The 25039-nt window shown below is 40.2% G+C and overlaps 2 protein-coding genes across 7 annotated transcripts in view; one reads left to right on the forward strand and one right to left on the reverse strand.

The window, feature by feature from the left end:
* Window positions 1-8231, reverse strand: part of abcc3 (ATP-binding cassette, sub-family C (CFTR/MRP), member 3) — a 74688-nt gene extending 66457 nt beyond the window's left edge. For 2 of the 3 annotated variants that reach the window (XM_054756917.1, XM_054756899.1), the window contains exon 1: window positions 7957-8231. In XM_054756917.1, the coding sequence (XP_054612892.1) occupies window positions 7957-7992 (36 nt within the window). In that variant the 5' untranslated portion in view covers window positions 7993-8231. The remainder of the gene's footprint in view (window positions 1-7956) is intronic. The other variant, XM_054756909.1, reaches the window with a different exon arrangement.
* Window positions 8232-22065: 13834 nt separating this feature from the next.
* radil2b (Ras association and DIL domains 2b) overlaps window positions 22066-25039 on the forward strand; it is a 45311-nt gene continuing 42337 nt past the window's right edge. For all 4 annotated transcript variants that reach the window (XM_054756956.1, XM_054756994.1, XM_054756974.1 and 1 more), the window contains exon 1: window positions 22066-22454. In XM_054756956.1, coding sequence (XP_054612931.1) covers window positions 22351-22454 — 104 coding nt within the window. In that variant the 5' untranslated portion in view covers window positions 22066-22350. The remainder of the gene's footprint in view (window positions 22455-25039) is intronic.

Consider the following 25039-nt stretch of genomic DNA (forward strand, 5'->3'; position numbering starts at 1 on the left):
CACTGCCAAGAGGTAAGAGCTACTGGAGCTGCTGCTGCATCGCCTTTGAGTTTGGAAATGTTAATGCTTGGTAATAAATCATGCCTCGCACATGCATTGTACAAGTTTGTGGCAATACATTGGACAACTTTGACTTTGACATACTGATGCAATGGATACTGGCTCTTAACATCGCTGGGAAGGTTGATGCTCATGGTTAAAAAAGGTTAAAAAAAACTCAGGTTAAAAAAACATTAACTATGATCCGATCCTCAACTGAATAACATTAACTATGGCAATAGTTGTTTGTCATTCAAGAACAATGACTATTGAACATAGTTCCACTCACGGTACTGCAAATACTGTATTGTTAGTGAATGCAATGTAAAGATGCTTGCCGTGTGTTCCGCAACCCAATGTGTCAAACATTCTCATGTTATTAATATTATTGTTACCATGCGCAAAAGATGCTCAACATGTCATTATCCCGATCATTGGTTGAATGCTGCACCAACTCTTTCCATGGCTTTCCGTTTGTGTTTGGTTTTCATTGATGGCTTCAAACCCTTCAAATATCTATCTCCTGTATTTGCTTGCAAAATGAATTTCAGCAGCTGTGCAGTGGAGCAAGTGTTCTAAAAGACAGATGGTTCTGGAAATGACATATGTGATCTTAATGTCATTTAAATGTTTAGTCCATAACAAGTTCAATACTGTATATATGTCAATCACTGGCAGTTAAATTTAAATCATTTGTAAAAATCTATGCTCACTTCCACTTCTCCCATGAGAAAGAACTGACTCAGGCTACAAACATTTAAGGCGGCTTCGTAATAAGGAAACACATGTCCAATATATGACTTGAGGGGAAAATGTACAAATCATTCCATTCTGTTCATACGCTCACTTGAAAGTACTGATTCACCAAAGACAGTATCCTAGTCACCCAAATCAGCTTTGAAATATCAACTGCAGTGTTGTGAAAAAGTGTTTACCCCTTTCCTGATTTATTTTATTTTTTCCATGTTTGTCACACTTAAATGTTTCAGATCATCAAAAAATTTGAATATTAGTCAATGACAACACAACAGAACACAAAATGCAGCTTTAAATTAAACGTTTTATTATTAAGGGAGAAAAAAATCCAAACCTTCATGCGCCTGTGTGAAAACGTAATTGTCCCCCCTGTTAAAATATAACTTAACAGAGATTAATTGAGATCTATCAGTCTGGAAAAGGTTATAAAGCTATTTCTAAAGCTTTGAAATTATCCACAAATAGCAAAAACATGGAACAGTGGTGAACCTTTCCAAGAGTGGCCGGTCAACCAAAATTATCCCAAGGCCGCAGCAATGACTCATCCAAGAGGTCACAAAAGACCCCACACCAACATCCAAAGAACTGCAGACCTCACTTGCCTCAGTTAAGGTCAGTGTTCATGACTCCACCATAAGAAAGACAAAAATGCAAAAATGGCCTGCATGGCAGGGTTCCAAGACAAAAACCACTGATGAACAAAAACAACATTAAGGCTTGTCTCAATTTTGCCTACAAAGGACCTTTGGAAAAATACTCTGTGGCCTGACAAGACAAAAGTTAAACTTTTTGTAAGGTGTGTGTCTGGGATGAAAATAACGCTGCATTTCAGAAAAAGAAAATCATACCAACAGTAAAATATAGTGGTGGTAGTGTGATGGTCTGGGGCTGTTTTGCTGCATCAGGACCTGGAAGACTTCCTGTGATAAATGAAACCATGAATTCTGCTGTCTACCAAAACATCCTGAAGGAGAATGTCCGGCCATCTGTTTGTGACCTCAAGCTGAAACCAACTTGGGTTCTGCAGCAGGACAATGATCTAAAACACACCAGCAAGTCCACCTCTGAATGGCTGAAGAAAAACAAAATGAAGACTTTGGAGTGGCCTAGTCAAAGTCCTGACCTGAATCCTATTGAGATGCTGTGGCATGACCTTAAAAAGACAGTTCATGCTCAAAAACCCTCCAATGTGGCTGAATTACAACAATTCTGCAAAGATGAGTCGACTGAAATTCCTCCACAGCGGTTTAAGAGATTCATTGCAAGTTATCGTAAACGCTTGAGTGCAGTTGTTGCTGCTAAGGGTGGCCCAACCAGTTATTAGGTTTAGGGGGCAATCACTTTTTCACACAGGGACGTGTAGGTTTGGATTTTTTGTCTCCCATAATAACAAAAAGTTTCATTAAAAACTGCATCTTGTGTTCAGTTGTGTTGTCATGGACTAATACACTCCTGATCAAAATCTTTTGACCAGTTGAAAAATTGCTAGAATTAGCATTTTGCATATTTGGATGTTAATGAGGTTTTAAGTAGAGCTACAATATGCAAAAACAAGAAGGGGGAGTGAGACAAAAAGCATTTGGAAAAAGAAATGTATTGAAAACAACAATTAAACTGAAATAGGTTGTTTATCAGCTGATCAAAAGTTTAAGACCACAGGCTATAAAAGCCTAAATCTGCTCAAAATGTTCATTTTCTGTCAGGCATTCACACTGTCATGCCCTCCTGATGGCTAAAGCTAAGAGTGTATTTAAATTTGTTTGATGATCTGAAACATTGAAGTGTGACAAACATGCAAAATAAAAAAAAGAAATCAGGAAGGGGGCAAACATTTTTTCACACCACTGTATTTACTGTCCAGCTACTGTAGACTGCTATAGGAAAAAGTTGTACAATTCCAAATTTGAGAAATCTGACAAAAACACATTTGCAGAAACTTTGAGTTCCAGGTCATGTGAGTTGTGACAAAATACCACAGCATATTCTGAAGGCTTCACCTGAGTCAGCATCAAAAGGATTAACTCCAACAGGTGTGATGCCAACACAGACTAGTACTTTGAGAATGGGCTATGGCTAAACCATGAATCAACTTCTGTTAGATTATTTTTACACTTGTATGACAGCTACAAATATTAAAAAGCAATCAAAGACACATAACATACGGTAATTCATTTTCCTTTTTCCTTCTTCACTGAATAGGTTATCTATCTATTGCTACACATTCTCTATTCGTTGTCTAGAAAATAGACACCTAAACCACAGAAAGTGACACATTTTCAATAACACAATGTAAATCATACAAATTACTGCAAGTGTCAACGTGCTAAACACATGGTTAAGCTTTGCTTCTGCCTACTCCTTTTGATGACCATGATGATATGATGACCTTGTCATGTTCCTTAATGTAACTTCTTAAGCATGTCCAAAACAAATAAAGCTATGTCTATGACCAAAGGGTGTGTTGTTTTACTTATATTTTTATATCATATACAAACATTCCCGAAACGAGGGCTGCACAGTCCTCACAGTACAGTTGTTTCGACTTTGGATGTTTTGTGGTTACGTACGCATTCCCATAAATGAATTAATTACCTAATTTTGGTGCGTAAACACTGAATTAACTTGTAACAGCAGGGGCAGTGGGCAAATACGCACCGTGGATAGATGCTGTAGAGTGTGTGTCTCATTCACAGCTACACTGGTTGAATGAAGTTGCTTTTTAATTAACAATTTGCACTTAATTTAGTCTACCAAGCCACACAGTGGCCGAGTGGCTCGCATTTTGGCCACAGGAGTCAGGAGATCAAATCTCCGCTTGGACATCTCTGTGTGGCGTTTGCATGTTCTCCCCATGGGTTTTCTCCGGGTACCCCAGTTTCCTCCCACATTCCAAAAAATGCATGTTAGATGAATTGGCGACTCCAAATTGTCCATACAGTAGGTATGAATGTGAGCGTGAATGGTTGTTTGTCTATGTGTGCCCTGCGACTGGCTGGCGACCAGTCCAGGGTGTACCCCGCCTCTCGCCCAAAGTTAGCTGGGATAGGCTCCAGCATACCCCTGCAAACCTAATGAGGATAACCGGCATACAAAATGGATGGATGGATATGCCTACTAAGCATAAGGCAGGCTTTTTTGGTGGACGTGCGCTGATGTTAGCTTTTCAACTGTGACATCTATCATTAAGGATACAGATCGTATCCTCAACTATGTAAAATTATCTGCCCCTATGAAAGCAACAGTGATAACTAGGCAACAGAGACTATGTTTACATGCAGTCAATATTCGAGTTTGGTTTGGTTTGGTTTAGTTTAGTTTATTTGAACATGAAGGTTACAATGGAATACATCTCATGAATCATCCTTTCACTGTTCCACATGTCCAAAAGGAGTAGGAAGAAGCAAAGCTTATTTAATCCTACCCCCGTCTATTCCACATCTATTACACCTGTTAACACCTGTTATTCACTTCCTGCGTGCCATGTCATGTTTTATATAATAATCATTGTAATAATAAATAACAGTAAAAAAAAAAAAAGCATGACAGAACATCATTGTGATGATCAAGACTCTTCTGCCTTGTATTTAGCAAGCATCAACTGCTTGTATTGTTTTTTGAATTTGCTCATCTCTGTACATTGTTTGAGTTCCTTGCTCAATCCGTTCCATAATTTAATTCCACATACAGAAATGCTGTGGGTTAGTTCTCGCATATAAATGTTTCAAGTTTAATTTTCCTCTAAGATCATATTTCTCCTTAGTGAGAAACTAAGGAGAAATATGCCCCCGCGGCGGCACACGAGCCACCCGAGCCACAGTGAGAAACATAGAATTGAGATTCCTATCAATAATATCATTCCATTCGTCCATTGTGTGTTTTGGAATTTCTTCTTCCAGTTTTGGTCCAATATGTACAAAATAATTGTTGAACATTTCAACTACCTCCGTCATGTCTTTCCTGTTAGTGTTTCCAACCATGAAACAGTGAGGGTAGTCTTATACTTTTGTTCTGCTTTAGTCTGTTGAATGAAGAATGTCCTGTATAATGTAGTCATCTTCTTACAGGCGTTTTTTAGTCCTGTTGTCATCCATGGCTGGTTGTTTTTCCTTCCTCAGATCACGTGCTTTCTTAGCAATTTCAGCATTGTGCTTTGTCAAGTGGTCATTCATGTAGACGTTTGTTCCTTTCAGCTTCTTTCCTTGTTTCAACAGAGCAACCTTGAATTTCCTATTGGTGAATTTGACAATGACGACGGGTGTAGTGCGATTCCTGCCATGCAGTGGGATACAAGTATCAATAGTTTGGATGTCTACATTCTCCTCCTTAGATTGCAAAAAGTTAACAACTTGTTGCTCCGTTGAGGCGACATCCATTTCATCTGGTTGGTCAGTATCCGCCACTGCCCTGGCATAGGACCTCGGTTTGATTCGAAGCCCCGTCACTACCACGTCATTCATTCGCGTGTTCTGATCCATGTAATCGATGGTGATTTTCAACTGCTCAATGATTTTATCTTTTTCTTCACACTCTTTTTTTGAGAGTGGCTCTCAATGCAGCAATACTTTCCTGTAATTCTTTATTCTCCACTCTCAGACCTTGAACTTCCTTCCTGAAGAACCTCTTTCCTTTTTGCAATGCAGCATTACTTACATTTAATTCTTTATTCTCCACTCTCAGACCTCAGACTGAACTTCCTTCATCAAGAACCCCATTTCTTTTTGCATAGGAGGTGGTAGTCTCCATAATTTGCTGCAGCTGCTTTCCAAATTCCCCCAGAACTTGCACTGTGATAGCCTCATTTTTTGCGCTAAGGTTTTTTCTAGCTTTCTCTCGTGGTCATTTAGCTTCTGCATAGCTTTCCCTGTTAGTGCATCCATATTTTTACTCACTTGTCTCGTCTGATTAAGTGTATCATCGTTGTCATGTCTCGGCGGAGGGTTAGGTACACGACTACCACCTACGGATATCGGTGACTCGGGGGTCAGTTCTGGATCGGCATCTTCGGTATTTATAACTGAATCCGAAGTGCTTTGACCTGAACTGCTGGAGCCGCCGCTTGATCCGCTTGTTCTCGCTTTAGGCTTTGGCATTGTTACTGTTGCTTAGCAACGCCGTCAGTTAGCCGTTAACTTGTGGTGTAATGCCATCGGTGATTAATATTCGTTATAACAGCGAGTTTGTGTCTCACCAGTATCTCACCAGTCCTCGTTAGCCGGAGAAATCTCCACAGGATGACTCCAAGAAGTTTTAAAAATCCGGCTTTGTGTGCAGCTGTCCAGCCGCGGTTAGCGTGATAGCTTGCCTTTAACGGCTGTCGGCTCTAACTAACGTTTGTTTTGGTGAGTTTAGTCCACTCACTGGTCCGAATTGAGGCAGAAGTCTCAGCACTCACTTGCGGAGTTGTAATCACAAGTTGTGATCACAAACTGTGGTCACCAAAAGTCACAAAAGGTTTAAAACTCCGGTAGTAAAGGTCAATATTCCGCTTTCTGAAACATTGCGATGAACCCGTTTACTTGCGTGACGTGAAAAAAAAACCAGCACGGACATGTTTCGACACACGGTAAACGTCATGACGCAATGTGCATCATTTCCGCTTCTTCTTCCTGTATCCAAAAACAACAACAGCGACACGGCGGATAATGAAGACCTGTGTTTGCGTTTTGGTGCTGGTTCTGACCCACCACCAGTACCTTACACTATTCTGTCTCACTTTCTTCATTAATGGAAGGCGAGAACGTGAAGAAATAGCAAATAGAGCCGGAGCTGTGCCATCCACATCCATGCTATACTGTATACCCAGAGCCCCCTGGGCACTTTTGAAGATGCGTTCATACAAACTCTGCTTCGCGTAACTTCTTGCTCACCTTCTGATAGAGTTCGCTATTGCGGTACTTTCTTCCGTCAATAAAAGACATAATGTTCCTGTCTTTCACCACACTAACGAGGTGGCTTGTTTTCCCCTCGCTCCAAAAGTGTGAGGAAATATGAGCATATTCCGTTTTTTCAAAAGGGTTATTGGTGTTTACATGGCCGTGCACAACCGGGTTATTGCTAATATCCCGATTATGATAGAGTTATTTGACTCCAAGAGTGGTGTTATTACTGAGATGGAAAGGTTGCTTGTGCCCTGGATGTACTGTATCCCAGTGAACCTGATGCCGATTCAGGAAGTGATCCTGTGCCCTTCTGCAGATTCTCTTGCTTCTTTTACTTCCTCCTCCCAATAAACCGCAGGGATAAAAGTACATTTCTTTTTATTATTGTTTCATTTCATTCTTGTTCAGTATTTAGTGTTTTATGACTGTATTTTATGTCCTTCATGTGTTCTATGTACATTGTGAGTGACTTAGGGTTTAGTTTTGGTTCAATTTAGGTATAGCTTCGTCTTATATCAAAATTCAACTTACATCACAGTCGAGGAATTGGACCTCATACGTAACCCAAGGACCACCTGTACTGCAGCTGGTAGAGATTAAATTGTCCATGGTGAATGTGAATGGTTGTTTGTCTATATGTGCCCTGGGATTAACTGGTAACTAGTCTGGCTGGGGTAGGCTCCAGCTCACCAGCAACCCTAATAAGGACAAGTGGTATAGAAAATGCATGGATGGCTGGCTGGATGGACGGATCCCGAAACAAGTCCCGGAACAGATTTTGTTCCACCTCACTGTGTAATTATACACATCATTAGTAATAGATGTATAAGGTCATTCTTCTCTCTGTAATTGTTGTTGTTGTACGTTTAAGAGGTACAGCATTATTAAATGATAATGCAGTACTACTTCTGCCCCGTTTCAGCAAAATGTACAGCCATCAAGTTGTAAACACCACGAGAAATAAAAAAAACCACATAATTACCCTAAATACAGCATTAGCCACGTATTTTTTTCTGTAGTATACAGTATAACAAATGAATGCTTTAGATGTACAATATAATTACAGTAGGCCTGTGTCATATACACAGTAATTTAGCTACAAATACGTCTATGGTGGAATGAGTTAAGAATAGAAAATAAAAGTGGCCTAGATTTAAAGCGCAAAACTACACCATCCCGACAGCAGGGAGCTTATCAACACACTAAATACGATAGTTAGTTGGCTCTGGCGGTTGCTGATCTGAATGGCTGCCAGAAAAGAAAGGAAGGCTCGCAAACTTACCCAGAAAGGGAGCTTCTGTCCGCACAGCCGCTCCATCTCTGTCCGCCTCGGCAGGACACCGGTTGGCAGGGCTGCTGTCCTTGACAAGCTATCGTTTTTTCAACCTTATTATTTTGCGTTCGTTGAAAGTCACATGCCAGGCAAAATGGTGAATGCGGAGCCACCTGGGTTCTGTGGACCGACGAGCACCTCCGGAAACGCGGCGCCCCTTCCGCTCTGCAGCGGGGAGAAGAACACAAGTAGACCGTCGGCTGAAAAATGTGAAAGTCTCATTTGAGATGTCAGAAAGGGGCGTCAACGTGTGTGAACATGCCCCTTCGGTCCCCTCCTCTTTTTTCTGTTTTAGCGAGTTGGGAGAGAATCGTGTCTATTATCGATAGCATCGATACCAAGGGTCAATTGTTGATATTGCTGTATATACATATTGTTAAATTGTTCACAGATAAAAATATTTGTGCCTAAAATATTTGGGCAGTGACTTATTTTGATTATAACCATGATTAAAAAAAAATTAAAAGCAAAATCACAAAATCATTCAATGACCTTGAAAGCCTTCAAGTCGAAAAGTATCAGCATCGGTATTGGTATCTGCGCCACTGGTCCTGCAGTTGAGATATGATAACATAACGTTTGTTATATGAACAGTAAAGAAATAATTTCTCCTGTACAATAAAAATCTTCCTTGGATTTGGACACTGCCAGTAACATTAACATTGCATTAACATTACAGTAACATAAGAAATGATATAAAAAGTAGGTAACTGTACACATGTACAAGTAGTGACACAGCAGTTGCAAACACGTCTATGACGACGTCACGTCGAGTGTCGTGGGACAAGGGCATAATAATGATATCATTACATCGTATTATATTGTTGTATATACTGTGTATACTGGAAAAATTTCAAGTAAAAAGTATTGGTATTAGTATTGAGTGGGCAACAATGGCCCTGTATTTATTTGGTATTGGATCAGTACCAGAATATGTAGTATTGCCCAATCCTAGTGTGTTGGTGACAGTGAGTGCAAAGATTTTAGGCAAACAACAAAAAAATAACAACCTTATTTGTGAACAATTGAACAACACATAAATACAACAAAATAAGACCATTTAAGAACTAAATAATACAATTGTTTCATCAAAATAACTCAAGATTATTACATTATTGCATATTATCGCAATTACCTTAGATACTGTGCAAAAATGTGTGGAGTATATTATAAACATAATCATTTGTAACAATTACAAAAATTGTGTGTTTTTTGGAGGGGAGAAGAATTGTGATGCAGCTCATTTCTCGACTGTGCCACATCACCCTGGACACCAAATAACACCAAGGTATCATGGGATGGTCCATGACTTGTCTCTTAGGTCTAGTTGTTGTTGCATGACTAAATAGAGCTGTTAGGTACAACAAAACATTTTAAACAGTATACATGCACAACAATATACACATATAATTCAAGGTAGAGCTGTGAAGTATCCAGATATATTGATATTCACTTTACAGCAAGTTAAAGCTTGTCTGCAACTAACATAAGTCAGATTTTACTGTGACTTCAACGCTGTGTGCCACAATGCTGTCATTGCAAGAGATCACACTCTGACCGAGACATCCAGCCATCCATTTTCTATGCCGCTTCTCCTCATTAGGGTCGCGGGGGTATGCTGGAGCCTATCCCAGCTGACTTCGGGTGGCAGGTGGGGTACACACTTGGACTGGTCGCCAGCCAACTGCAGGGCACATATAGACAAACAACCATTCACACTCACATTCATACCTATGGACAATTTAGAGTCGCCAATTAACCTCACCTGCATGTTTTGGGAATGTGGGAGGAAACCGGAGTACCCGGAGAAAAGCACGGGGAGAACATGCAAACTCCACACAGAAAATGCCCAATGGAGATTCGAACCCAGGTCTTCCCGACATCCAGACGGTTACTGTGTGGCCAACATGCTAACCACTAGACCACCGTGCAGCCCCTGACCGAGACAACAAATGTATTTTCAGCAAAAATAGAAATGCAGCTTAACCTCATTTCACATGATTATTTTTGTTTCGCAGGAAGCACATGTCCATCATCACTTAAAAATGACACGCCACAGAAAATGTTACCGACATTTGACCCTCACATTCATTCAAAGGGCCTTTTTTCACACCCACATTCATATCTGGACAATTTAGAGTCTCCAAGTAACCTAACATGCATATGTTTGGAATGGGGGAGGAAGTCAGAGTACGTGGAGAAAACACACGCACCACAGGGGTAGAACATGCAAAGTCCACACAGAGATGCCCAAACAGAGAGTCGAACCCAGATCTTCCAGATCTCCACACTGTGTGGCTAACATGCTAACCACTAGGCCACGGTGCGGCCCTAAGAGTACACTACAGTCATAACACTGATTATGCCAAATTCATCAATAGTAAGCAATACTTTTCATTCAGTGACCATCACCGATATGTTATTGCTTAATTTATAGACAGAAATTACTTAAAGATCTTTCCTTTACTTGTCTTTATACTGTCAATATGTAAAAGTAAAAGTGCAGGTCCGACACTGTGAGCGGCAGCACAGGAGCATCGCAAGAAAATTTGTTCTCTCCTGTTCTGTTTACCCAGTACACGTCCAGGTTTCAGTACGACTCTGAGCTCTGCCATGCACAGAAGTGCGCGGACGATACAGTGGGATGTATCAGGAATGGACAGGAGGATGAGAACAGAAACCTGATCCAGGACTTTGGCAACTGGTGAAAGATGCAAACCACCCGCACCTCAACACCACCAAGACCAGGAAAATGGTGGTGGACTTTAGGAGAAAGAGGACACACCCAGAACCTGTACTCATTAAAGGCGACCGTGTGGAGGTGGTTATACCTTGGCGTGCATCTGCATGATAAACTCGACTGGACTGCCAAGATAGGAAGGAAAGGGCAGAGTCGTCTGTACTTCCTCAGAGGCCTGGTGTCCTTCAACGTATTGAAGAAGCTGCTACAGATATTCTACCAGATTGTGGTAGCTAGTGCCCTCCGGTATGCAGTAGTGTGCAAGGGGAGCAGGTTCAAGAAGATGGACGGCACACGCCTGGACAAACTGGTGAGGACGGCAGGCTCTGTCATTGGCACTGAGCTGGACAGCCTGACATCCGTGGCAGAGCAAAGGACACTGAGGAGGCTCCTTTCCATCATGGACAACCAGCATCATCCAATGCACAGCATCATCTCCCAACAGAAGAGCAGTTTCAGTGGCAGATTACTATCACTGTCCTGCTCCACCAATATAGTTTTGATATGTAGTTTGATATAGTTTTAAAGGAAACATGTGCTCTATTTGACATAAATGGGGGTCTTGAAAGTGGGCAACTCCTTCACCTCTGGAGACATGAATTGACAACTGTCAAAAATCACATGACTGGCAAAGTTTGACCTCAGGAAGCAGAAAGGCCTCGCAACTGTGTGAAGAATCCAGATCATTTCTGCTATACAGTATTTGGGGTGGGGGTGGGGTGGGGGGGGGGGTTCTTTTGCGTCCCAAAAGCAGAGTATAACACCAGCAGTTAAAAAGGCATATGACCTTTATTTTGGTTGTAAAGTAGAAGATTAGAACAAGAGGTGAACCCCACATTGTTGTTGTAACACGTGTGCTACTAATCTCCATCAGTGGCTCAGCAAGGAAAGAAAATTCATGCCTTTTGCATTTCCCATGGTTTGACAAGAGCCAGCAGACCATAGTAGAAATTGTTATTTCTGTATGGAAAGAAGAAATGGACTGTTGCCTATCTAAATGGCCCTTCAGCTTTGCGTCCTGTTCCAGAACCACCAGAATCCCTCTTTCTTTGCGCAGATGATGATGAGCAAGAGTAGGTGATGAGCATGGGGCACAGTTACATCAGGACATTTCGGTTGTGGAGAAACGCTATCAGGGAAAATTGAATTCCTGGATGCTTGCAGACTAGTGTTGGGGCCTGGCAAGAGACAATCCCGCTGATTTGTACAAGAGACAAGAGAGGCTGTAGAGCGAAGCAGGCACATTCTTATTGGTTCTAGGTAGAATACTCTAATGATTTTCACAAATAACACATACAGTAGTTAACAACGATCGGATTAGAACCTGCAAAATGCATTTCTTGAAATGCTGGCTTTTCAGCTGTATTAAAGAGCAGCATTTCTTTGGCGGTATAGTAAAGGGATAGTTCAGATTTTTGGACATGAAGTTGTATGACATCCCAAATGCAGGGGTAAGTCATGTTGATACAGTCCACTGCTGATGGGGATATCATACAACTTCATGTTTGTATTTACTTTGTCGGTCAAACAACTCAGTGAGTGTTGCTGAATGTTGACTTTCGGTGTGTAGTTTTTTTTTCCCACATGGGAAAATTGGGTCTGGTGGATATGTTTAGGTGGGCAAGTTCATTTTGTTTATGTTGCCACCAATTTGGAACAATTTGGCATCCTGGCTCGTTTATGTTGATGAGCTCACCTTGCTCATTACTAATATTCTCACACGGGGGTTGTGGCATTTTGCTTAGCATCTTTTTTCCTTCTAATTTGTACTACCTTGCATTGCTCCTCACAAAGCTCCACCCTTTTGCTGTGTGTGTATACTACTGGCCCCGCCTTCTCCCCCTTAGAGAGAAAGCAACTGTATGACTAACAAGAGGTCTTACAACGTCTAAAGCTGTTCTATGAAGCGTCTAAATGCTTTCCCAATGCAGTGAACTCTCCTCCTGCCTTTTCGGAGGTCAGAGATGAGGAAACTACATATGCATGCACATGGCAATGTATGAAGGCCGGCAAAATTATCGAGCTAATTTAATGTAACATGTTTAGCATGACCCTAGTGAGGATAAGCAGCATAGAAAATGGATGGGTGGATGTTTAACATGTCCGAAACAAATAAACCATACCATACCAAACTACACTATCATGACCTTTCTTTGCCTATTGGCTGGAAGAAATAACATGATTCTATTTAAAGTGAGACCAAATATAAATCCCTCGTCTGTGTGACGATGACGATGTGCAGAAAACCAACTGACACAGCTAGAGTGTCAGATTTCAGCATAGCTTTTTCATGTTTTTCTTTTTACTGTCAAAAATCATGTCAGTCACTTTCATTGGGGACAAATGAGTTCACAAAACAAAGTAAACCAAGAGGAGGCATTGTTTTGTCTGCTACTATATTTGTTTCCCTGACAATGGGATGCTATAGCTTTGTGTGATAAAACACTCTCAAATCTTTGTGTGCTGACGGAGTGTATAATCAGTTTTTGAAGAAATATGTACATGATTGTGCTTAGAACAGTGCAGTGCAACAAATTCAGCTTGTGTAAAACCATGTCTTGTTTACTTTTTTATTAGTAGTGCAAAACTGCAGAGGTGTTTTTTCTTTTAGATTTTGGCAGAGTACTTACTTTCATGAATACAGTAATCCCTCGTTTATCATGGGTAATTGGTTCCAGACCGTGATAAAGGAATTCCCCCAAAGTAGGATTCCTTCTGTATAAATGGAATATTTTTGTAGTTAGAGCATAGCAAATCTCTTTACAGCCTTCTAAATACAGGTTTTAACATTATTAGAGCCCTCTAGACATGAAATAAAACTCCTATAGTCACCATTACACTAATTTTACTTAAAATAGTAGATATAATCAGAGAAAATAAGCCATTTAAGACATAAATAAGACTTGTGCTTGTGTGTGTTGCAATAAATGTGTTCCGGATGTGAGAACAGGAAGTGACGTCAGGGGTTCAGAGTTGAGTTTTAGCTGGATTATGGCTGCAACAGTAGCCAGTGCTTTTATTATTCTTCATTTAGACAAAATAATACGTAAATCTGCATACTTTTTTTTTTTTTTTTTTTTTACTAATTGGCCGTATTCAACCACAAACAGCATGCTTTATTAAGTCACATATTTTTCAAAAACAGTATAGAGTGAAACCACAATATGGCAAGGGACAACTGTATACGTTTTTAGAACACCTGCATAGACACCTTGCAGTATAATGCAGAGGTGTTTTTTTCTGCCAGTGTCCCTCCTCCTTGCCCAGCAGGGGATCTGATTACCAGGCTTTAAGTCCTTCTGTTCGCTTCTCATTTTCCAAGAAGAGCTGATCTCGGCTCGCTGGCAGATGATTGTACATTGCTTGTGGATACCCTTCTATCTGGATGCAGTGCAGGCAGAGCAGAGCTGGCGAGTTTCGGTTTCCTCTGCAAAGTAAAGTTCTGTGTTGTGTTTACACACGGAGGTGTCACAACAACTTCAAGCATCACCTGTGTCCTGTTATGCAAGCGGGGCCTATACAAAGCTGCTAAGGCCCAGTAAACCCATTTATCTGTCAATGCAAGCCAGGAGGGGATTTTCCTCAGGCTCATTGGCTGTTATTTGATTTGAAGTACAAAGGAGATTCAAAGATGCATGCATTTAGAGACCTAACATGTAAAACTATAAAACTTTAAAACGCTTTTTTGTGTTGACATTTTTGTCTTTATGCAACAGATTATTTGGATTTACATGATTTCCTATGGGAAAAACCGATTTGGTTAGCGTACATTTTGGTATGAATCAGGTCTCCTGGAACGGATTAATGACAAAAACCAAGGTTCCACTGTATTTGGATGACTATTCTACAAAGCCCAAGGCTATTAAAACTAGGATCATATAAATAAAATAATAGTAACTTTGTAATAAACTCAAGCCCCTTTGTATTCCCTGCCCCTGACTCCCCTTTTTCCTTCTCTTATTTGAATTATTATTATTCATTTTGCTTATGTAAACCTTACATACTGTTATGATGTATTGTTCTTATATATTGTATGTAAGTTAAGGTTCAAAATGCAAAAAAACCTAAACGAAAAAAACCCCCAATGACTTACAGTTCCGTTTTCAATGCTAGCATGCTGCTAAGAGGGATGTTTTGTGATAAAAATACGTTAAATATGGACTCATCCAGTGCATTAATAACACGACAAGACACTAACCGGTAACTGCACGCGAACTGAGGCAACATGTTTGCGTAAAATTTCAACGTAATCTAAAAAATATACTAACTAGAGTATATGCTACACAAGGTTTCACTAATAATGCTTTTGATTAAGGACTGGAACCTGTAAATCCAGAAGTTTTATAGGATTATGACAGCAGTTTTATAAGTTGGCTTTAATGTACCACCAATGGATTGAAATAAATCCATGAAGATGTAATGGTAATGTTTTGATTTATTTCGCACATGCTTAACAAAGCTACTGCACTTCCGGAGTATTGAGTGCACCGGAATATAAGCCACGCACATTAACTACAAAGAGAAAAAAAAAATGTTATATTTATAGGCGCACCTGTCTAGAAGCTGCAGGTGTCCACGTTGTAACATGGGATATTTAGTACACAGAAAGTTTTTTTTACTTTTAATTGAATAAATGCTTTTTTCCAAACAGTGCCGAACAGTGCTTGTAATACGGCAAGTTAAACAGTAGCCTACCAGTAAAGTCATTCATCGTCTTCATATTCCCGCTGCATCTTCTTCCGTGTTGGAATTGAACAACCTCATAATACCTTCATCACACACTTCATCAGTCTCTCTCTCTCTTTTGTTGCCACTCTCAGTTTCACTTTTGTCTCGAGGCAAATTAGCCCTTAAGATCGTGCTGTCCTCACGCAGTAGTACAACCTTTCAAAATCTGTTGGTGATAGTGGATATTTTTACACTGCTCCACGCTGTGAAGATCCATTGCAAGACGAGTTTGTTGAGCATATGTTTAACATGTACCAGGTTACCAATTTTCTTACAGGGAAAGATAAAAATTCTAAAAGCTTTGGCTTTGTAAAACAGTTATGTCTTTTCTGATATGTTGCGGACCCAGCCACTAACTGTAGGTGTTTGCTTTATATTAATTTGGTCCATCTATGGCTTAACTGATTACTAGATTAATTGAAACAACAAGCTTCAGATTAAAAAGAAAATGATCATGATTGTATTTTTGTGTACATCTATTGTTTTACTGAAGCTATTTGAGCTCCTCCTTGAGCTACCACCTTCTCATGGTTGAGGGGTTTGCGTGTCCCGATGATCCTAGGAGCTAAGTTGTCGGGGGGGGGTTTAGGCCCCTGGTAGCGTCACCCACGACAAACAGGTACTAGGTGAGGGACCAGACAAAGAGTGGCTCATTAGACCCCTATGATGAAACAAATCATTGGACCACGTTTTCCCTTGCCTGGGAGCGGGTTACCGAGGAGCCCTCTGGAACCAGTCCTCTCAAGAGGGGATGGACTTTGTTCCACTCTGGCTTTGCCAGCAGTGAGAGTAGACGAGCAGGTGTGGCAATCCTTGTTGCGCCCCGGCTTGTGGCCTGTATGTTGGAGTTTAACCCGCTGAATGAAAGGGTAGTTTCCCTCCGTCTTCAGGTGGGGGGACGGGTCCTGACAGTTGTTTGTGCTTATGTGCCAAACAGCATTTCAGATTACTCACACTTTTTGGAGTCTCTAAGTAAGTCTCTAGTACTGGAGAGTGCTCCCTAAGGGGATTCCCTTGTTCTGCTGGGGGACTTCAATGCTCACGTTGGCAGAGACCTGGAGAGACCTAGAGAGGCATGATTGGGAGGAACAGCCCCCCTGATCTGAACCCGAGCGGTGCTTTGTTATTGGACTTCTGTGCTCATCACAGATTGTCGAACAAACACAATGTTCAAGCATAAGGGTGTCCATGGGCGGAGCTTTCAACCGATCACGACCTGGTGGTAAATTGGCTCTGATGGTGGGGGAGGATTCCAGTCAGACCTGGCAGGCCCAAACATTTTGTGAGGGTCTGCTGGGAACGACTGGCAGAGTTGCCTCTCAGAAGGACTTTCAACTCCCACCTCCGGGAGAGCTTCGACCATCTTCCGAGGGAGGTGGCGGACATTGAGTCTGAATGGGCCATGTTCTGTGCCTCCATTGTCGAGGCAGCTGATCAGCGCTGTGACCGTAAGGTGGTCAGTGCCTGTCGTGGTGGTAATCCCAGAACCCGTTGGTGGACACCAGTGGTGAGGGATGCCGTTAAACTGAAAAAGGAGTCCGACCCTGCAGCATCGCGTGGACATCAGGGGCAGTACCTCTGGATTGGCAGACCGGAGTGGTGGTCCCCCTTTTTAAGAAGGGGGACCGAAGAGTCAAGATTCAGTAGGAGCAGTGTGGTTTTCGTCCTGGTCGTGGAACTGTGGACCAGCTCTACACTCTCAGCAGGGTACTTGAGGGTACATGGGAGTTTGCCTAACCAGTCTACATGTGTTTTGTGGACTTGGAGAAGGCATTCGACCGCGTTCCTCGAGGAATTCTGTGGGGAGTACTCCGGGAGTATAGGACCAGCTAACTCAGGGTGTTCGTTCCCCGTATGAATGGTGTCAGAGTTTGGTTCGCATTGCCGGCAATAAGTCGGACCCGTTTCGATTTTTTATTATTTAACATTATTCTAAAAGAATACAGTGTTCCCTCGCTCCATCGCTGTTAACTTTTCTTGGACTTGCTGTTTTGCTGAATTTTTTGTGCAATTTTAGTGCCTTTTTTTTGTGCAGCGTATGAATGCTGTTACAGGCCAAGCCTGGCCCTTTAAGTAGAATTGCATTGTGAGAAGTTGAGTGTTGTACTTATGTGTCTCTCTCTATTCTCTCTCTTCTGTCTGTGCCGCCCATTGTCTTCTGCATCCTGATTGGTTGTAGACCATTGTCAATCAATCTCCTTCGTCATCTCTTGTGGTCATGGCTGCCAAACTAGCTGACCTTGTGAGCTGCTTGTTAACCACCAATACTGTAAAGAATAGAAGAAAGAGAAGAAGCGAACCGTGTGAGGAAAATACAACAACAGGAACAATATGTTTTAACAAGGATAGAAAAACGCTACAGCCGAACGACGCCAGGGCGAAGAGGCACGGTCAGAGAAGTGAATATGCGTGAGTCACTTTATAATTTCTTGTGTTCAACCTAGTAGGTTGATCATTAAAATTCAAACAAAATTTGAACTTTGAGAGTGTTTAAACACGAGAGAAATGTGAGAAGATGTTAATGCCTGTCTGAGAAAAGTGTATGAAGTGTAAGGGGGAGAGGTTTTACAGATTTAAAACATACAGTCAAACCTGTCTTAGCGGCCACCTTTATAGAAAGGCCACCTGCCTATAGCAGCCACTGAAAAATCCCCCGCAGCAAATTTACATGTTTTAGACCCTGTGTATAGCAGTCACCTGTCCAACGCGGCCAGCGGCCACCCATTTTGTCTCCCTTGGTCAATATCTGACCAACTCAAGTAGAAGCTTCATGCACAAAAAAGTTTTGTTTTTCAATCAATGAAGCCGTCGTGTGTAGACTTTAATTACTGAGTCCTAGCTCAGTCACAATCATTCACAAGATCCACACAAACTGTCAGTTGTTCCACATAAAAAAGCCGTCTTCTTTTGAGCTTGCTATTTCCTGGTCAAACATGTAACTTTAAGAGCATTTGCACCAAAACATTAGCGCAAATTAGGCTGGGAACAGGACGTGCTCCCAGCGACGCTACAATAAAAAAAAAAACATACGCTAGCATGCATGCGGCAGCGGGAGCAAAACTGAGTTCGGTTGTACTTAATTGAAGTATTTTAGAATGTACTCACGTTATTTTTCATCAATCCTCATCCACAAATCCATCAAAGTCCTCATCTTCTGTATTCGACACAAACAAAGCCGTCTTCTTTTCCGTTCGCTACTAGTCTGTTAACTTGTCAGTGTTATTCAGCTCCGAAGCAAAGAAGGAAACTTCTCCTGTTTCTTCTGCCAACTTTATTTTTTGAACGCGGCCACCAGACAGCAGCTCAGAACACACACACATCTCTCAGCATCGTCTCTCCTTCCTGCTTTCCCACAAGGCAAAGGTTAAACAAGCCCCAGTACATAGCTGTCCAGGCAATGCCTGTAAGAAGTGACACCGGTTATTTCCTGGTGTGCACTGGTCAATACTGTAATGCCGCTTGTTGTGGGGAAGGAGAGACTCACGTCGCCGATGCACTTTAATGGCTTTATTAACAGCGGAGAACACTGCAGGACTTTACATCCACGCCAACATAAACACACTTCCCAACTCTCTCAAAACTCACAGCTAGCACTGAGCCTAGCTCTCCTGCTCGGGACGCCCACCGTCACTTCCCGTCACTTCCTGATGAACTAAAGCTGTAATGACACTCTGCCGTATAAAAAGTAAAATATTAAAAACAAGCATAAGACATTACTAGCACAGCTTTGTTCTGTGGGTCGTGGATATATTCTATCAGTTATTATTAAGCCTCTAGCTTCCTTTTAGTAAGTAAAAACCTTGGCTATGATTGCACTACATGGTCATGTAGACCTACAAAGTACACTTGGAAGAACAAGAGGTGAATAAATGTATTGCAACTGATGTGAAACTGATGAGGGGTAGGATTAAACAAGCTTTGCTTCTTCCTACTCCTTTTTGGACATGCAAAATTGTGAATTGTACTATGTGATGTGCTACTGTTTGACTCATATGCATGTTCAGGATTAAAACCATGAACCATGATAATAACAAGCCTAGTAGTGCTGTACAACTTTTATCCGCAGTCTGCAGTGCCCTCTGCTTGTCAACATTATTATTATTATTTTCCCTTTTTTTTCTTTTTTTTCCTCTACTGGTCAACATTCAAACTGGACACCAACCTGTCTATAGAGGCCACCTGTCTATAGCGGCCACTTTTGCAGACTCCCTCTAGTGGCCGCTATAGACAAGTTTGACTGTATATAATAATTGAAAAAAAAAGCAAAGTTGGCTACTTCGCGGATTTCACTTATTGCAGGCTGTTTTGGGAACCTATCCCCGAGATAAACGAGGGAACACTGTATTCAAGTGGCAACCTAGTGTTTGTGCACTTATTTGTTTTGTCAGTTCAAATCTTCTATTTCTGAATAAAGAGGCAGAAATTAACAATGTGTTTTTTTTTATCCGATTCATCAATTCATTGAAAAAAAAAATCAATCAATTTATCGGTTATTAAAATAATCATTAGTTTCAGACCTAGGTGCATGCACGAATTGCTCCAAATATGTATTGTATCAATATCAAGAGTGGTGTCAGTATCAGATTGAAACTAACGTGGTGAGATTGATAGTTTTCAATTCTCTTCTATGTTTATTTTCACAAATACACTCTTGATCAAAATTTTAAGACCAGTTGAGAGTTGCAAGAATTTACATTTTGCGCTGTTGGATCTTAAGCAGGTTCTACGTAGAGCTTCAAAATGCAAAAAGATAAAATGGAAGTAAGACAAAAAACTTTTGGCGTAAGCAATTTATTGCAAACAAGCATTTAACTGAAAATTTTAAGACCACAGCCTTTCAAAGCCAAAATCTTCACAAAAACAGATTGTTGAGCTGCATAAGCCAGGTCTCTCGCAGCGCACCATTGCTGCTGAGGTTGGACGCAATAAGACAATCATTTTAAACTTCTTTAAAGCCCTTTTGGAATTTACACAAATTCACCAAACATGGGACATTGAAAGGTGGAATAAAGTTTTATTCTCTGATGAGAAAAAATGTAACCTTGATGGTCCTGATGACTTCCAATGTTACTGCCATGACAAGGAGATCATCGAGGTGTTTTCCATACGGCACACTGGAGGGGGTTCCATCATGATCTGGAGTGTTTTTTCCTTCAGCAGAACAATGAAGCTTCAGGTTGTGCAGGAGCGTCAAACGGCAGCTGGCTATATGGAGATGTTGCAGGGGGCATCCCTCATGACTAAAGGCTGTCTATGTGGTAATGACTAGCTTTTTCAACAGGACAACGCTGCAGTTCACAATGTCACGCCTGACTCGTCACTTTTTTGGAGCACCCTGTGTGTTCCCCTGATATAAATCCATTTGAGAACGTTCGGCATGGACGGCAAGGGAAGTTTACAAAAATGGATGTCAGTTCCAGACAGTGGCTGCTCTCTGTGAAGCCTTCTTCCCACTAGCCTCCTGGAAACACTGGCATCAAGCATGCTCAACACAATTTTAGAGGCGATAAATGAAGGATACTCACTAGTCAGTCCTTTTTTGAACTTTTTTTTTTTTTTCTGTGTTGTGGTCTTACAGTTTTGATCAGCTGATGAACAGCCTATTTCACTTTAATGCTTGTTTGCAATAAATTGCTTAATCCAAAACATTTTTGCCTCACTCCCATTTTTTCTTTTTGCATTTTGAAGCTCTACTTAGAACCTCCTTAAGATCCAACGGTGCAAAATGTAAACTCTTTCAGTTTTTCAACTGGTATTCAAATTTTCATCAGGTGCATCCGATTGATACTGAAATTTAGAGTTTCTCCCACCTCTACTATTAATCGAATAATGCTTATTAATTTATAATTAATAGAATTTATTAATGATGTTCGCGTGAACAGGAGTAACGAGGTAACTTCAAGATCTGACACGTCATGATCTCAACCCAGCGTGTATATTGATGGTGGTATATTGTCCATTACTAGTATTCGTAGTGAAATAAACATTAGGCCACCATTTATTTTAGCGATCGGTTAATTAAACATTTAAGCCATATTAAGAGATCGTATTTTACTTTCCATGTACGGTCCAGCGACTCTTCATTTGCTTTTATATTTTTTTTGTTCTGCATTCAACTCTAAACTGCCCATAGGTCAATGGTGGTTTGTCTACTGTATATGTGCCCTGCGATTGGCCGGCGACCAGTCCTGGGTGTACCCCGCCTCTCGTCCACAGTCAGCTGGGATAGGTTGCAGCCCCGGCGACCCTAGTGAGGACAAACGGCGTAGGAAATAGATGGATTGTTCTGCAGGCATCCAGCAGATGGCGGCATAGTCTTTTTCTGCTTCTCTTTAGATAGCGTTGGAAATCACAATTTTAAAGAACACCCCTTTTCCATGTATTGACGTTTTGCATGAGCTTAATATGTCATAATATGGTACTAGTAAACCTGGTCAGTCAGGAATGCAAACAAATGAGCGACTCGTTCAATTTAAACAGTGATCCGTCCTCTTTAGAAGTCTTTTGGTGCGTTAGTGGGTGTGACTTGTGTGATGTGTGCGTGCGTGCGCGCACTTGGCATCCTCAGACAGTTGCGCTGTGCAAGCACATCTGGAGAGCAGAAAGCAGGCCCGTTTTCATTTAAGAACTACATTTGATCGACCTTTGTGGAATTCTATCGCGATCTTTGCCTGTTGTTATCCACTTTTTATCTTTCAAACCGGAAGAAGTCGGGGATAAAAAGAACAGCTGCTCCGACATCTGGATGGGAGCGGGGAACATCTGCAGGAGTGAAGCACATCAGTTCTCACAGGACATGGTGCAACCACCAGGACTTTAAAACGATCTGGATCAGCTTAACCTGAACTCCTGAATGTTGAAATACTCGACCGAAGATGAGCCACATGAAAGTAGAGGAATTACCAAGAGGTTTACCTGCATCCTCTCTGAAAAGACGCATTATGAGGCTTGGAAGGAAGTCCAGTGATGGCTCCTTGCAGTGAGTATAGGACACGCTGTTTTGTTCAATATTACTGATGCAGCTCTTTCTCAGAGTCTCTCAACTTGAGAGATGTCGTTCATTCAGCAGAAATGGCATTTTTTTTCTCCGAATTTTGCTTGGAGGCTAACAAATGCAGCTCCAGCTCTACAGCCAACATGTCAATACAAAGTCAATTAATTATGGTTAAGACATTACAGCATGTTTCAGTAATCCAGAGAGAGACCGTATGCCAAGTTTTCCTCTTAGAAATAATGGCAAAATAGAACAAACATCTTGTTCTGTTAAATGTCACACAAGTGTAAAAAGAAGTCAACTACTATATTCATACTAAAATGTAAAAATAACTTTGATAAGTAACAACACATATGGTGCTGCTGGAGTATTTGATCACATATAAAACAGTAGTGTGAAAAAGTGTTTGTCTAAATGTTTCAGATCATCAAACAAATTCAAATATTAGCCAATGACAACACAACTGAACACAAAACGCAGTTTTTAGATTAAACTTTTTATTATTAAGGGAGAAAAACATCCAAACCTACATGGCCCTGTGTGAAAAAGTGTTTGCCACCGTTAAAACATAATTTAATAATTTAAGGTTAATTGAGAACTAGGTTATAACGCCTTTTCTAAAGCTTTGGGACTCCAGCCAACCACAGTGAGAGCCATTATCCACAAATGGCGAAAACATGGGACAGTGGTTAGCTCTGTAGCCGTGTTTAGCTTTGTATCCGTATTGACTATCTGCAAGTAATTCATTCTTATTAATAAATTTGTCCAACCTGTTGTTGAATAGCTTCTCGATAATTTTTGAAAATTGGGGTAATAAGGAAACTGGTAATTTGTAAATTGATATTTGTCTCAATTTTTTTTAATTTGAACTAATTGGAACTAATATTCATTTTGTTAGGACATTTTCCAGTCTGAAATGACAAATTACTGATATATGTTAACGATTCTACGACCTCATTGATAACCCTTTTTATTGTTTCCATTTCGATTCCATGACAATCAGTTGATGTTTTTGCTTTACAATTATTGACAATATCAGTGATTTCCTTTTTTGTTACATCAGTGAGAAACATGGAATTAGGATTCCTATCTATGGTTTCATTCCTTTCCTCCATTGTGCAGAATTTTGGAATTTCTTCCTCCATTTTTGGGAAGGGGGCAAACACTTTTTCAAACCACTGTACATACATCATACATTTTAAATGAATTAGTAAATTATTAATAAATACAAACAGATAATATACTGAAAAATAAAATGTAATTAAAATAATAAAACATATATATATAAACATACATTCTATATACTGATATAAATTTTAAATATATTATTTTTTAATTTATTTACAGTATTTATTAGGGACAATGCATATTCATGAACATCTGCAACCAATACATAAGTAAATATGCCAGATTATAGTACAACTGCTGTTTTCCGTCTGTATTCCCCAGGCAAGTAACAGAGAAAAAAAACAATAAACAATAGAAAAGCAATACACAAAAAAAAACTCGGGACATTAAAAGGCTAAAAAAGGCTTAAACGTTTCAGTCATCAATTGATTCCTTCAATTAACAACAAACTGAATTTATTATTTTACGTATTTATGTTATATACCATATAATAAAGTAAACAATTTAAATATACAGTGGAACCTTGGTTAGCACGAGCCCCGGGTTAGCTTGCTTTTTGGTCGCAATCGAAAATTTACGCCACAATTTTGCTTCAGTCTGCGTGCATTCTCCGGTTAGCGTACAATATGGCACATCTTGTTGTATTGTTAATACATTGTGTGAGTCCATCTGTATTCTTAATATATATCTATTTTTTGTCACAAAACGGTTAAGCTAGTTAACTAGTTAGCAAGTTAACAAAACGGCAACCGCTGTCGACTTTCGAAAATGTTAACACAAAACGCGTTTTTATAGGTTTCTAATTATAGCTTTACACGCATACAACAATTCAAAATGCATATAAATGACAAATGAACGGGATAAATTAACATTGAAAGTCACTTTTACCTTCATTGAAGACTACTGTTACCAAAGACACAATGTGGCAGCGAGAGACCATGTGGACACCGTCTTCGAGTCTTTTCTCTTAATATTTTGATATTATTCTCCTAAAATTGCAGCTGTTTTTTCCATTTCTGTTTTTTTCCCCCAACTATTTCAACTTTCTTCTTATGAATTTTATTTTCGTAGTTATGACTGTTATTCCCGTAATATTTTGACTTTATTCTGGTAAAATTCTAACTTTTTTCACAACCCAATGATTGAAAAATTACAACTCGTTTTGTTTGTTTTTCATAATATTACGACTTTTTTTTTTAATATTTCAACTTTATGCTTCTAAAATGATGTTATATGTGATGTTATATAAAATTATGACTTTTTTCTCATCATATTTTAAATTGTAAAATTGCTGGTGATTTCAACATTTTTGCTGTTGTGTTTTTTTTTTGTTTTCTTGTTAAATTCTATTTTCAGACAATACTTTTCCTCATAATATTAGGAGTTTATTCTTGTAAAATTGCAGCTTTTTTTCTCAATAGAATATGACTCTACTCTCTTAA

The sequence above is a fragment of the Dunckerocampus dactyliophorus genome, chromosome 2, assembly GCF_027744805.1.
Source record: "Dunckerocampus dactyliophorus isolate RoL2022-P2 chromosome 2, RoL_Ddac_1.1, whole genome shotgun sequence".
NCBI lineage: Eukaryota > Metazoa > Chordata > Actinopteri > Syngnathiformes > Syngnathidae > Dunckerocampus > Dunckerocampus dactyliophorus.